Source organism: Rhinolophus sinicus, linkage group LG09 (assembly GCF_036562045.2).
Source record: "Rhinolophus sinicus isolate RSC01 linkage group LG09, ASM3656204v1, whole genome shotgun sequence".
NCBI lineage: Eukaryota > Metazoa > Chordata > Mammalia > Chiroptera > Rhinolophidae > Rhinolophus > Rhinolophus sinicus.
The window spans coordinates 63,850,066-63,866,303 of NC_133758.1; the positions used below are offsets into that span (position 1 = coordinate 63,850,066).

The 16,238-nt window shown below is 39.1% G+C and overlaps 1 protein-coding gene across 1 annotated transcript in view; it reads right to left on the bottom strand.

The window, feature by feature from the left end:
* SUGCT (succinyl-CoA:glutarate-CoA transferase) overlaps positions 1-16,238 on the bottom strand; it is an 866,747-nt gene that overhangs the window by 702,969 nt on the left and 147,540 nt on the right. Inside the window, exon 9 of the mRNA XM_019710224.2 lies at positions 9,624-9,719. Within this exon, the coding sequence (XP_019565783.2) occupies positions 9,624-9,719 (96 nt within the window). The remainder of the gene's footprint in view (positions 1-9,623; positions 9,720-16,238) is intronic.

The window sequence follows — 16,238 nt, forward strand, 5'->3', positions numbered from 1 at the left end:
ATTTTCTGGATATTGAATTATAACAGTAATTTGTACCATATCAGAACTCGTTTCCTTCCTTTCTCCCAGGAAGCCTGCACCTGGACAGGGAGCCATCGGGGTGGGGGGATTATAGCAGTGCTAAGCACAGCTCCTCAGCAGCTCAGCATTTCTCCGGGACACCCCTAAGACAGAACAGGATGTGTCAATACATCCAAATCCACTGTGCCCAGAATCCAGTCCTGGGTCATCCATCTGTGCCAAAGAGCCTTGGCCTCCGTGCAGAGCCAGCAGGCCAGACCTTGGCTGTAAAGTAAGGTGCGGGCCCCTCCACAGAGGAGCTCTGCCAGTGCCAGGCCCCACGCAAATCTCTCCTGTCAAAGCCTCCATTTCAGCTCAATCAGAACCCCTTCTTTGGTTCTGGGTCACAGTTCTAGGAGCCATTGACAGTGAAGAAAACCAATCTCTTTTCCCAAACACACACACACACACACACACACAAAACCCACTTCTAGTCCAGTAGAATCCTTTAGTACAAGTCAATGGATCTTGGACAAACAATCATTTTTAAGCAGTGGAACCCCTATTTCAAATGAACAAACAAAGAGGAGAGCTGTTCTCATTGAAATGGGGTTGGAATTCTCGAGATCTGCCTACTGGGTTTCTTCCAAGACTGCCCCCCACCCTATTCCCCTGAATACACTTCTTCGTGCCCAAAATACCCCTTCCCACCCCAACTCCTGCCCCAGCCTACCAGCCTCACAAAAATACAGTCTAAAAACCAGAAACTATGAGTCTCCCAACAGCTAAAACCACACGAAGCTTCTATGCTGCTCAAGGATGGACCGTTCTCGTTACACAGATTGAGCGAGAGACAGCAATTTCCCTGTAACTTGACTTGATTATGATCCTAATACAATTTCAGCACATGCAATCAAAGGGTTTATTCAAAAGATGTACAACCTGACTTCCTGAAGGAAATTTGCTTTTAAGTCATAATTAAGGATCTCTGTAATGAGTAAACAACAGAATTGCTTATACCTCTTCAGTTGCTCTTGGCAGTCCTAAAGGGAAAATTATGTAGAGGGAAATGTCACAGAATTCTTCCTCAAACGTGGGATGAAGATGGAAAATGACACTAACCATGCCAGTTTAAGTAAGTAGCATTGCATCATCTGCCTTTGGGGTATAGTCCCCCCGCCTCAGTTAGAAACCCAGCTACACCACTTACATGTGACCTTTACCAAGTCACCTAACCCCTCCATACCTCAGCTTACTCACCTGAAAGTGAGGGCAACAGCATGCCTACAGAGTGTGCCAAAAAAACATACACATATTTTAAGAAAGGAAAAAAACTATTAAAATTGTAATACTCAATACATATTGATAACAAAAGATGAATACAAGTCATGTGCATACAAATTTTGGCATCTCAGGTATTTCACAGCATTGCTGTGAGGAATGAATTAATATTTTTAATGTACTTAATAACCGACACATAATGATTCAATAAATGTTATTTCTAATGATGATTATAATGATTATTATTAATATAATATTAAAAGTAATATTATTCAACTGAATATTCATAATGGCATTTGATTCTTTTGGATAATTTTAGCCAAATTTGATAGGCATAAACAACATACTATTCCATGAATTCTGCCTATATATTGAGAAAATTGAGAATGCAAGAAAAGCTGCTAAGATCCTAAAGAAATTCCAGATTTATTCTTTAAGATACATTGCCTTTCTTTGTGCCTCTTTCTTTTTTACCTACTAGTGAAATGCATTAAAAATACCATATTTGTCAATTGGAGGCAATTCTGATTTTTAAAAACCACAGTAGTTTTTGAACAGTCATAAATATGTTTATTCTTCAGACAATATGCTCTCCTTAAACGTCATATTGCCTAATTTATTTTAGATTTAGGGATTTTATTTTAAATCAAAGAAACCTGAACCTTCTCTAAGGAGAAGCCTAGAAGGCTTATTGTGTCAGTAGCTGGCACACCTGCCCTAATTTTATCTCCTGTTGGACTGCCCAATGATATATTCTCAGGACTGTGGCAAAGCCTGGTCAATGGTTTCAACCTGGATCTTTAAATAAACAGTTTTGTTTTGTTTTAACAAGAATCCCAAATTCATAAGGCTCAAGGCACACATAGCTTCAAAGCAAATATTTAAAAGTGACCTCACCAAAACCTTTAGAACAAAAGGGACTGGGGAAATTCAGACAATTCATACCTTAACGTAAAATACATACATACATACATACATACATACATACATACATACTTTGAACATTCTAACTTGTCAGTACTGAGTAATCCAAAAGTTTGCAGAAACCTCTGAGATGTAATTTAATCTATTTGCTATCACCCACACTTTTGTTCCCAATAAATCACCAAGTATGTTTTTACTGGGTATACATTATCAAAGTTCATTGCAATCTTAAGATTATAAGAACAGATATTGAAAATGCTCTGTAGTTCTCTCACTTTTTAAAACTAAAGGAGAAATCTCCACAACTCCTGGTGACAAAATGGTGGGTATGTATCTTTTATAGAGTCAGGTTCCCATCTTGTGGCTTCTCAGAGATCATTTCTGAAAATCATTTCTGTCATGATTCATTTGGTTAAGTACGAATTTATACTAAACCTCAATTAACTAGACACCTCAGTAAAACTAGAATCCCTATTCCCTCTGACAATTGAGTGGTACTGCTACATATGATTCTCCTCAAACTGTATTTTCTTCAGTAACACTACATTTGGGCAAAGGCTCAATACTACAATTTCTAAAAATCATCTGAGAACAGATTTTTTAAATAGAAAAGTACAGTACATTATATCTTTATTTACTCTGCCCCTAAGCTGCCATGAATAGTTTCCATAAAGACTATTCCGTAGTTTCCTAGAAACTATTTTACAAAGTTATAATTATTAGTTCAACGACAGAAATAATTATAGGAGCCACCTTTTATTAAACACTTACAAGAGTCAGGTACTACACAAAACACTTAGACACACTATCTCATTTAATTCCTTCAATAAACAGGAAAATGACTATCATTATTACCTTTTTGGATGGGAAGCAGCTAACATTAGAGATACTAAAAGACTTGTTCAAGATTTCACAGTCAATTAGAGGTAAGTCAAGTGATGGGTCCAGGTCTGTCCGACCCCACAGCTCAAATTGTCCCAGCTGTGCCTGCTAGATAGCCTCCCAGTGTCTTCAAATGAGGGGCCCAGTTCTTCCTCAACTGGAAGCCTTCAGGAACTAAAACCCCATGGGGGCTCAACAAACTGTTATTTGATTTATTGAGTCCTGTGAAAGCATAAATTGAAAACATGGTAGAGGGAAACCTATAACTACCCATAGCTCAGAATTCAAATACACTTCTATCATAAGGTCACTTGGTAGGCTTGGTAACTTCTAAAATCATGACAAGTAGGTCATTTGTCAAAGAGATGATGGACACAGATTAGAAGAATTCTATCATCTGCCAAAAAAATTAAGACAGGTGTCCATGATGTATCAAGTGCGTACACACAAAACAACAACAACAACAACAAAGAAAAACCCTACTAGTTTGGATATAGAGAGAAAGGAAATAAGCTTTGAAATCTTAAAACCATTGTTCCAATCCAGGTTCTTTGACTTTCTAGTTATGGCCATAAGAAAGTTTCTTCATCTCTGTAGGTGTCCCTTTCATCACAATAAAATGAGAAAAAAATATGTGTGTATGTGTGTTTATACACACACACACACACACACACGTATCATTTACACAGTGTGTTCAGTGGAAGCCAGTATGATATTATTACTGTTACTACCAATGCACCAATTAAATTAAATATGCAATACCATCATATACTTGTTTAAACTGTACTTTCAAACTTCAGTGAATGCTTTAGTATATGGTAAAAAAAAAAAATCACCCAAGAAAAGACAAATGTATATTGTTTACACTTTGACTTATTAAAAAATCCTTAACACAGGTTAAAAAAAGGTTTCCAAGGTTACCTATCTGCTATGATTTAGAAGCATTCTGATGTTTTCTCAGAAATGATAACAAAGTACTACATCTCTTCGTACTTGAAATTTACCGCCAGTCTGAGTCTCTGTGCCAAGTTAAATATACAGTATAATGTCCATACCAGAAATAATAGCACAGCTTCCTGCTGTACTCTTTGGTTGAATGAGACCAACTGAAGAAAGGGAGACATGATTTTATGTAATCATATGAATAATTGTTTTCTTCAGTCTCTTGAATTAGAAGCTACTCCAGGGAAGAAAAAAAAAGTTTAAAAGAAATTGCCGTGTGAATTATCAGGCCATTGGGAAAAATTCCCTTTGAAGACCCTATATTTGAAAGCCTCAAGAAAAAGCATAAAAAGAATATTCTTATTAATGAACTGCTCAGAAAGTCAACTTCCCCTAGCTATCCCAGCACCCACACTCCTGAGGCCTCAGAGCGCTATAAAATCTCTGCCTGTGAGGCACAAATGGATTGGTAAAGAGATGGTGGAGTGATTCCTTCAAGCAGACATCACCCGAAACTCTTGAGTTTTGTAATACAGGAACATGGAGAAATGGGATGAAAGATGGAAAAAGACAAGACATGGGGGTAAGGAAGGTTGCTGGGTTTCTTTTAAGATGAAGGACGTGATCGTATGTTTATCCCCTGGCAGATAACATAAACGATTGCAGAGATAACGTGCAGAAGCAATGCCACTAAGTAGGCAGAATGTGGAAAGAGACGATTCAGCCATTATGGAGGAAATAAAATGAACTACGTACAGATATACATGTAGAAGTTTGGGAGGTACAGCAGAGAAAAGATATAGCAGTTCTCCTCTGATTGCATCACTTTTGAGTGAAATAAGAGGTGAAGTCTTTAGCACAGGATGCGTAGAGAGGGGGGAAACTTGAAGAGAGACCTATGTGAAAAAGTCCTCTCAGAGGTAAACGTGTAGCTAAATGTGACAGGATCATTGGGTAAGGCTGAGAGAGACACTTGAGAAAGGCAGCCATAAACTGAGAGCAGGATAGTCAATGGGGCAGCTATGTTTTCCTCTACCCACATTCACTGCTTGAGTGCAGGCCTGGAACACATGGAGTGTGAAGTCTAATCAACACTGGGATTTGCCAGCTGAATACAAAGGAGGTGGCACTGTCATCAATAACAACAAAGTCTAGATCCTGAACCTTATGACTCATAGTGCAGCACTGGCATCATCTGGAATTAGAAGCCGCATCTTAACAGGGCTTCTAAATGATTCGTGTGCCTGTTAAAGTTTGAGAAATACCTAAGTGGGATCTGAGTGAAACAGGAAAAGACCATTAAGAACAAAGTGAGGATTAAAAAATAAGAAGCCAGGCTGTTGCTTGGGTCCCCTAAGTGGATTTCAGAGCCACCAAGACTGATGACAGAAGGAACGGCTGGATCAAAGGAAGAGGTGAAAGAGCCATGTGAGAATGATCGTCCAGGTGGTAACAGATGTCTGAAAGTCTTGGAGTCCTGCTAGGAATTGGGGCAAATGTGTAAGGGATGATGGGATTCATTCTGGTAGTCTTCTAAGGGGAGGACAGAGTTCTGGTGTGGTCTCACTCTCTGGATTGGTCTCTTCGACAGTTTATGCTGATCATGGTAGCAACACCGTAGCTGAAGGAGTACGTGAAGCTCTGAGCTCTCTCAAGTGGTCTGGACTCAGAGAGAAATGCTTATCAGGATACACAGAGAGCTCAGCAGGCTTCTATTAGATCCACTAGCTTGTCCCTTAGGAAGGGATTCACTTCAAATAAATAGTAAATTGTTAAGCAGTTAGGTAGCCGCCCAAAGATCTGTGCCTACACTAGAGAGTGTAACAACTCTGTATAAGACCAGAGGAATTCATTGCTCTTTTTTTATATATATATAATTTTATTAGTTTCACGTGCACAAGACAAAGCAATACTTAGACGTTTAATCATTTATATCCCTCACGCTGTGTGAACCCCCCTCCCCCATCCACTATCCCTCTGACATCGCACAGAGCCATTACATTTCCATTGTCTCTATTCCTAATGCTGTATTCCACTTCCTGTAACCATATATATATATATATATATATATATATATATATATATATATATATATATATATATAATTATAGTTGGCATTCATTATTGTTCAGCTTCAGGTGTACCGTGCAGAGATCAGGCATCTACATCATCCCTGAGGTGGTCTCCCAAATGGGACACATGTCCATCGGATACCCTACAAAATGAATTAATTGCTCTTGAAGAGAAGCCAAAAAGGAGAAGGGAAAGAAAGGAACAGAAGGTGAGGAGAGTCTTATGCTATTCACAACAGTGACACTCCCCAGTAGCAGCCAAAGGCTCTGATTAAGAAAGGTGAGGCCTCCCATGGCAGACTATAAATTTCATCTGTAAAAACTTCCCCGTTTTTCTTCAAAATATTCAGTATAGTCTCCTGTCCTCATGAGTATATTTGTGAATGGATCTCCTGTGACATTGCAGAAAGGCAGAAGTCAGTGTGGGTCACAAGACTAGAAAGCAGAGGAGGACATACACATACCGGTTTTAGAATGTTGAAGAAACTTGGGAGAGAGTTTTAGATATACACAGTCTATGAAATTAGGGGGATTATCATGTTAGTCATAAATCTAAAGGGCAATGGCCCCACTGATACCTTTGTTACCTAATAAAACACATTCTTTCTGAAGACCAGCTAACTGCTTTCTCTGCACTCTCCTCTCCCATCCACAAAACCATCCGGTCTTTATAAATACTCATATAATTGTTTGAAACACTGACAAGTATTGGACAAAAGCCAGTGCATTAAAAATATTAACATGAACATTATATAATTATTAATCCCTTGAGCTGGGTGCTTCTCAGGGGCAAAATACAATGATAACGGGAACAAAAAAGTCATTGAAATCCAAAAATTCTTTTTAAAATCTGAACTCTCAGAAAAGTATCCACCAAGGTGTTTAACAAGTAACAAATGATTACCAGAGTTCTGTCTACTTTTGTTTAGCTTACTCATTCTCAAAAAGTGGGCAGGCAAAGAATAGGGAAGAAAGAGCAAAAGTGGATAATCAACCCGAGAAATTAAGAATTGCATGTATATAAAATAACAAATCAAGGATCACTATTCTTCAAAAATTTACATTCCATGCATTCAAGGTCTGTGATCTTGCGGATAGGGTTCAACAAGAATTGAGGAAAGTGGGCTGGGCCCTGTAACTAATTCCTGAGACCATCAGGGTCTTCCATTATAGACTTCAGCTCAAAATTCAAGACAACTCAAATTAGATGCAAAGCTATAATTATTATAGAAAACTGAATTATAATTATCCTGGCATTCACCCATAAAAATATTTCCCAAGTCTATTTTAAAAATTGAAAACAGATCAGGGCCTACAAGCGTATCTAGGGCCCAATCTTGGTATGTTAGTTTCATTCGGGCTAAATTTGCATTTGTTCCTTAATCACAGCGCTGAATCACAGAACCAGTTCTCTATCAAGAGAAAACAATTTAATTCTAGGCTCCTGAGGAAAAACCCTAGCATATCTTCTTATTTCTTACCAATACTAAAGCTGCAATCAACTAGATCAAATAAGCACACTATCCATCTTGTGTGACTGGGACAATTTAAGCAGAAAATATACATTTCTCTCTTCAAAGAACAGAAATACACACACAAATACGCACACACAGAGGTTCTCATGTATTTTACCTACAGTAATAAAAGCCAAAGAGTATACATTTCTTTCACATCACAATGAAATAACTGACACCACACCCAAGATGCCACAGTTCTGGTGCAAACACCCAGGTGGATAACTGCGGTCTACACAAAACTTTCAAAAAATACATTCTAAATATCATATTGTATGTCAACTGCAATTGAAAAAGAAAAAAAGATTATTTAAAAGGACATTCTCTTTCAAATAAGCAAAAAATAAACTATGAATCTTATATTTGAACATATACGTGAACACCTCCCTATGCAATGTGATCTGGAATTACACTGCAAAGCCTTCCATTTACACATGTTCTCTCCATGCATATCAAAAAACTGAAGCCTGGACTCCCATTATCTGAGATGAATTCCCATGGGTTCTAACACTGTCCTGTCCTCTGTTAAAATGCCCTTGAGAGGGATCTCCCTTATCAATGATGAGCAAGATTAATTAGTTCATGTGATCCACCCCTCAGCTAGGAGAAAGTTTGATGGAGTGGGTATGGGGTGGAGAAGAAGGAGGGGACTGGAATCCTACACTCCCCTGTCGAAAGTACCAGGATCTGAAAGAACGTTCCACAAGGAGGCAGGAGATCACACTGGGAGTCCACCTAATCAATCTAGGTGTCAGATTTCTCACCTGAAAAATGAGAAGGCTGAATTTGATGGTTTATAACTAGTTGAAAAATACCACTTCTGTGAACTGAAGTAGGTCTGACTAGAAGTGTAGGGGCAAACACAGAGGGCAAAGTAGTGGGGAACAAAATGGTGGCCATAAAACCACTGTGGAAGAAAACACAGAAGGCACTAAAGAAAATGTCGCCACAACTGTAATTATACCAAAAGATTAACTAAATGTGTGAAAAAGAGAAATCATAATTCTCCAGAGAAATCACAGCAATGTCTCAGGTGTAGAGGGACCATAGACAGAAATAGAAAGAAGGAAGTCTAGATTCACATTGGGCCAGTCTTTCCTCAAATCTGTATTAAAAATGAAAATGAAACTAGTTTTTCACAAGGAAATAATGTTCTTAAAACTAAAAGGATGATTAGCAGTGTTAATGGATTTCCTAGCAAATGGAAAACGTTCTGTCAAGAGCACTAGCATTGAAATGACTATCATAAAATTTACTCTTTATTCAACAGATATTTATATAGTATTTAGTGTGTGCTTCTACTGCATGTTAGAAGGGACACCATGATGGGAAAGACACTTCTACTCTTAAAGTAACAACACAGCACAGAAAATATGACAAATACATTGGTAAATATAAAGAGATATGATGCAATTGGGCTAAGCAAAGGTTAGAGTTTTGGGAGAAGAGTTAAAGTTTTTTATTTTGTTTTATTTTTGGAAGATCACAATTCCTTCACATATTCATTTACACTACCGAAGTCAAGAATTTCTAAGTTTAGACACTTAATAAAGAACAGTAGTTCCTAAACCCTGTGCTTTGCTCAACAATGAATATCCATCACACACAAATTTTCACTTTATTCCAACCCTGTGAGAATATCACTGTCAGCTGGGGTAGGTAGCATTTGATTTATAATTGACATGTGAACAAACCATGCTTTATAAAATGGTTACAATCAGTGCCTCTTTTAGGTGAAAAAAGAAAAAAACAGCAAACCATCATGAGTTCAAAAGTTACTCACTTTCAGTGAGTTTCTTTGATCCATTTAAGTGTCCTGTTACTAATCTTCTGATGAAGAAATGTGTAAAACACAGCATTTAAAGTGAACAACAGAACCTTGTTATAGTCAGACAAAGATACATGACAGAATACCCTGGAAGCCTTTGTAAAGGAAATCATTTCTCAAACTCATACCGCACAGAACTGCAGATTATAGCAGCCCGATGCTGCACTGTTGGGTTCTTACCTGGTAAGGAACAATACTGCCATGAGCTGTGCCCCACCGTTTCGCTTCCTTTCGGGCAATCAAGTAATTAGCAGCTACCTGGGTCAAACATGCCACCTATCAGAAAGGGAAAAAAAAAGAAAAAGTTAGTTTATGGATACTCATAAGCAGAAAATTATGAGAGTTCTCATTTGATTTCAATTTACGTCATTGTAAAAGAAAAAAGAGAGAGACAAAACTCCCAACAGGTTAGAAAATACGCAGACATCAAGAAAGGAAAAGCAGTATTACATCACTGCATGAGACTAAGTCCTGAGTAATCGTCAACCGAGAAATACAAACCCAACATCAGTGAGCTCCTGAGAAGATCACCTGAAGGCAGACGGTGACCCAGCAGATGAACCTGGCCCAGCCTTGAACGTCAGAGCCACAGGAAAATACGCCAGCCACCAGCACAGGCCTATCCCCACCCACCTGTCCTCTGACCTTCCACCAAGATAAAAGAGCTGTGTCATCACTGAGCAGCTGAACCAAAGAGCCACAGTCCTCTACACTTCTCATTACATAAAACAATAAGAAACCTCTATTTTGTTTAAGTCAGTTTAGTCAAGTTTCTGTTACTTGCTGTCCAAGGCATTCACACACAGCAGATCAAGATTATTTGCCTTTTTTCATTCATTAGTGAATCATCCTCATTTAAACAAAAATTACTGCACCTTCCCCAACTTGCTTCTGGCCTCATGTCCTCACTATACTCATTTCAATTTTCAAGAACCATAGTTCTAGTAAAGAGGTCATCTAAAACCTTAGGGTCAACTTATGACTCTTACAATATTTCCTAATACAGATCTTGAAAACCCACAATAATTCAATTCCATATGAGAACAGGAAGATAACGGATTGATTCTGGGTAATCTACCATAAGCAGCTTATGTTCCAGTGAATATCCATGGCTCCAAGGGCCTAGAAACGTGGAAAGGAGGTGACCTAACAACAACTTTCCAATTTCCAGAAAAAAAGCTTCTGGCCTCATAACATAATCGAGATAGAGCATGGGCTTGCCTGTCCCATTCTAGATCATCAGAAGTGACTGGGCATCTACCAAGCCAGCAAGGCAAACATACCTCACTGAGACTGCCTCCTAGAACACGCAGTGCTGATTTTTCAGGGCGTGGTGACACAACCTGTTGTTGCCCTCTACCTGGCATGGCACCTGCACCTCCTACAAGGGCTATAAATAGGGCTCGGCCTGGGTGCATCTCCTTGCAACAGCAGCCATTCTCCTTTCCTGTATTCTCGGGATTTACACTGACTTTTATGTTCATTTACTGCTCTGTTGAAATTGGAACTGCCTCATGGCAGCTGGTTCGGCTGTCGCACCCAGGTGGCAAAACTAATAAACTCTGAGTCATCCACTTCTGGACCTCCATCTGGTCTTGCGCATTTGAACCATGGAGCATTCCAGGGCTGCCTGGGGCTGCCTAGTGTTAATCACCATTTCACAGATCACTTCTGTGTCTTTCAAAATGGAAAATCAAATCAACATTTTGTAGTAAAAATGCACTGGATGGGAAGTCCAGATTCATGGTTTCTAATTTCTGTCAACCTCTAATTAGTTGTGCAACTGTAGGTATATAATTTAACTACTTTGACCATCAGATACATTCTCTATAAAATCTTGGGCATTCGACCTAAAATAATGGTTTTCAGACTTTATAAAAGAGCAGAACTCCCATATCCAATCCCCTAACACGTGAAATCCTGCTGTGTAAGCAGATAACACCCCCCAGCGCTCTGGATGAAGCAGAGGCTGACCTACAATGTCACCAGAGGCAACATAAACACAGAACGCAACGTGCAAAACAGTAAATGGTCTTAAATGTGCTTCCAAGTTCTAACTTCTGACTATTATTCTACTGAACAGCCTGGTAGATAACAGATAGCAGGGTTGCCACAGTAGCAATTTTCCCAGGAAGGCTCTTCCTGAATTTGGGGATATTTTCTCTAGTCTAAGGTTTTTCTGTTTTGTTTTCTATTTTCTTATCTACAGGAAATGTCCTTCTTTCATCTAGCTATGTTGTGGGGCGGTTTGTTCTTTTGAAATACATCCTGGTTAAAGCACTCTCTAAGGTGCTCTAGTGCTACTGGAGGCAATGAATTCACATTAATAGAAGTAATTCTTTGCAAGCAATTCATCACAACAGGCTTAGTGTTTCCACTTCTTGAATTTCGAAGGCAACTGATGTCAGTACACCAGCATCGGCAAAGGGTGCCTGACATACGGGCTGACTGGTCCCACAGGGTAACCTGTGAGTCCTCCACGCATCTGAGACGGCTGCCGGGGGTTAGGCATGGACTGAATCCCACCTGGCTGCCTCACTTCTTGCCCACTACCTCATTCTTGCTTCTGAATTTTAATTTCTGTGTTTCTAACCCTGCCTTGATAAGCTATCTGTGACAACTATTAATAAAAGTAGTCACATTTAGAATGAGTTTAAATGAAGGGTCAGAACTCATCTCGCAGACTGTTTCTAAATGGAATACCATACCATTTTCTCCACACAGTGCTAACTCATGAAAACAAAAAGCATTTCACAACTAGCAGGCTCTCACTGGGAAAAAAGATTAAATCAGATTTTAAGTCAGTTGTCATCCCAAAACAAAGCGTGATTTGTCAGTAACTACTCAGAGGCAAAGCTGGGGGTAACAAAGAATTTTATTTTTAAAAAGGGCGCAACTGAACTAAACTTAGTAACCCAATGTTTAAAAGGGGTATTACAGATCTGAAAGTAATCTACTATTTACAAGGATGTATTTTAAGGCAGGAGAAGGGGGAGAAAGCCAACAGCTATGATGTGATTATGTATGAAAAAATCAGAAGCTTCCTGGCAATTAATGACAAATTTTCCACAAATCAAAAGAATGCAGGATGTGACTTTTCGGTTAATAACTACATAGTGTATATCCATTCTAAATGTTGCATTAGATCATTACTTTCATCCCCTAAACTTAGGCTCATTATTTCGTCATGTGGATGCTATATAATTTACTCAGAATGTTGCCTTTATATGGTTTCATCTAAATAAAAAAGCCAACTTTGGTTGAATAATAATCATTCTGACAGCAAAACTATTATTTTAGATAACACAGTGGGTCCTGATAGTCTTTGTGTGTAACCAGAGAACCAACAGGGTGGTCAAAGTGGATCTCAAAGGGCACAGCCCCAAAAGGCTTAAGTATAAAAATGCCCCATTATTTCCCAAAGCAGCCCCATGGGATCTATCACCATATAGTTCACTTCCACTAAATGAGGATCCAGCTGCAATAACAGAATCTTTTACTTCCAAAAGGACAACCAAGTATGACAGACAAAGTAGGGAAAACAAGGCTAGAACTATGGTCCATTACATCAAAATGGGTCATTTCTCCCCTGCTTCTTTGCATATATTCTGGCCTCTAATTAAGACGAAACACCTATTATGTTTCACTTCTGCACCTGCCCATAGCTCCATCCATTCTTCAAAGTCCATTCCTTTTCCATGAAGTTCCCCATCACCCAAGAAAAAAATATATATATATTTTCTCTGCTTCTTAACAAATACAAGACCTTAATTTGCCTGATTCCTGCTGCACTGTCACAGTCTACCTTGTACTACAATTAGAATTATAAGATGGCAAAGCTAGAAAGACCTAGGTCAATAGTTCTTAAACCCAGATGTGATCACAACCATCTGGGGAATTCCCAGACCTACTGCATCAGACTCTCCAAGGATGCTGCTTGGTAGTAAATAATTCAACCAATGTACATTAACTGCACACCAGATATAAAACCAGAGGCTTAGGAAAATCTAGTCAAACTCTAATATCACAGATGGATAAATAAAGGAACAGAGAAGGGAGGTAATTTATCTGCGGTCACACACCTGTCTACTAGCAGAACTTCAAACTAACTACAGTGCCCTTTTCCATGTTGCACTATTATTTAGCATCTTATCACTCCTCTTAAATTGGGAACTATTTCAGGGTAAAAATTCTATATTATAAACCCTTTCTATGTTCTCACAGCACCTAACACAGAGCTTGCACACTAATTTTTTTAATGCATGAATGACAATAGTAATTACTAGCTGTTTACTTGTTCAACAAATGCTAAGGGCTGCTCTGTGTGAGGCATCATGCTAGGTACTGGATATACCTAAGTAAGTGAAAAGGCATAGTCTGCCCCCTTTGGACTTAAGAATAGCGGAGAAGTCAGCTAAGCAAACAGGTATAGGAACTGGCATGGGGAGAGGAGATGGAGGAGAACTTTCAGAACACAGAGAGTAACACATGTTAAAGCCCTAAGGCATGAAGGAGATTGGCAGATGGGGGACAGAAAACTGAAAATAGACCAATGTAGCTGAAGGGTGGCAAGGAAGAGACCTGGAGATGAAATGGGAGAGCGTGACAGAAGCCAGGTCATGCCAGCCTTGCAGGTCACGGTAAGGAGGCATTCTTTGCACATCTTTCATGATGCTCATTTTAAAATCACACACCTTATCATACTGCCCTTCTACTTAAAACTCACAGGGCTTCCCACTGCATGTGCAATTCAATCCAAAGAATAAACTGAAAAAAGGCAAGAGAGAAAATGGATGAGTTATGGGGATTCCAAGAGTCCAGGCATAAGTCGATGATACTCAAACTAGGATGCTGGCAGTGGATATGGAAAAATTAGTGACTTTAAGGTATATTCTAGGGACAGAATGGACAGAAGATGTGAGGGAGAGGAAGGAGCCAAACATGGCTCCCAGATTTCTGGCTGAATATCGGGTAAAATACCAAGGCACTAACAAAAATAAGAAGTCAGAGAGAGGAACAAGTCGAAGGGAAAGGAAAGTAAGAGTGCACCTTCGAATGTGTTAAATTGGAGATGCCTGCAAGACAATCACCTGAGCTGTAGTCATCAACATATAGAATGTACTTATAGTCATTCCCAAGGGGAAATTTAGAAAGATAGATAAGAACTCAGAAATAACATAAAACAAAAGGAGAAAAGCCTCCATGTCAAAAATAGACTTTCCTCTAATCCCAAGTATGGTCAATGGTGTAGGTACGCACTACTAGCATCAAATTAAACGCCCCAAAATAGGGGGTAGGGTAAATAAGATATGATATCAATATATTAATATATACAATAGAAGACAAAGTAGGCACTCAAAATGATGCAACAGAAGGATACAGCATCATGTAAGAAAATGTTCACTACTCTGTTTTTTAAAACTTTTTATTTTAGAACAGTTTCAGATTTACAGCAAAGTTACCAAGAGAGTAGAGTTCCCAAGTATCCCCACCCTCAGTTCCCTATTATTAACATCTCCCATTAGTGTGATACCTATTTTCCATGAGAAAACCAATCTGGATAAACTGTTAATGCTGAGCTTTCCTTTGACTCCACGCCCTTCATCTGCTTCACGGTCCCATCCCCATTAACCGCCACCTGATAGCTCGTCTGTCATCGGCGCCGTAGGCCCCTCTTCACCATCACAGCTTTGTCATACGTTCCTGGTTTTGATGACCTTGACAGATTTGAGGATACTGATGAAGTATTTTGTAGTATGTTCTTCAACTGGGGTTTTTTAAATGTTTTTCTGATCCTTACACTGGGATTATGGGGTTTTGGAAGGAAGACCACAAAAGTAAGTACCATTTTCAACACATCATATCAAAGGTACCTACTATCAACATGATTTATCACTTGTGGTGTTGAACTCGATCACCTGGAAGAGGTCGTGCTTATCAGGCCACTCCACTGGAAAACCGCTCTTTTCTCCTCCCCCTTACACACTGTACTCTTTAGAAGGAAGTCACCTGACACAGCCCACACTTAAGAGGTGCGCAGTTACGATCCTCCTTCTCAACAGTTCACATAAATTATTTTGAATTCTGCACAGGAAATCTGTCTTTCTCCCCTATTTGTATATTTATTCAATCATGTATTTGTTACGTATCAGCACAGACTGAGGGATATTTCCTTCACACTTGCATTATAACCCACTGCTACTTTATTTTATTGCTCACAGCATTCCTTATGAGGACACTGGCTCCTGTGTCCCTGACATATTCTCCATCATTGTGAGTGTACTTTCCGCATTTCCGTCCTGCATGGCAGTACAAGATGCTCCAGGCTCATTTTTATATGTCCTACTCTCATCTCACAGGAAAGCAGAAAAGGAAGAGGAGTCACAGAGAAAGAAAGGAAACTGATACTTTAGTGTCAACCAGTACCTCTTTCATCCACTCATTTATTCAAAAGTCACACCTACTATGTGCCAGGAACTGTTCTAGGCCCAGGGGCTATAGCAGACAGATAGGGTCGCACTCCTAGTGTGAGGTTCATTCAGACATAAATAAATGGGAAAACATCAAGAAATGATAAGAGATATGAAGAAATTGAAACAGAATCACACAGAGGGATCTTCTAGACTCGTAGGTTAGCAAGGACCTCTCTGAAGATGTTATTAATACATTTAATGTGAGGCCTGGAGAAGGCATGTGAAAATCTAAGGGAGATCTTTCCAGGCAACAAGATCAACTCATTAAAAGACTTTATTGTGGTAAAAAGCTTACCATATATAGTTACAGAAAGAAGGTCAC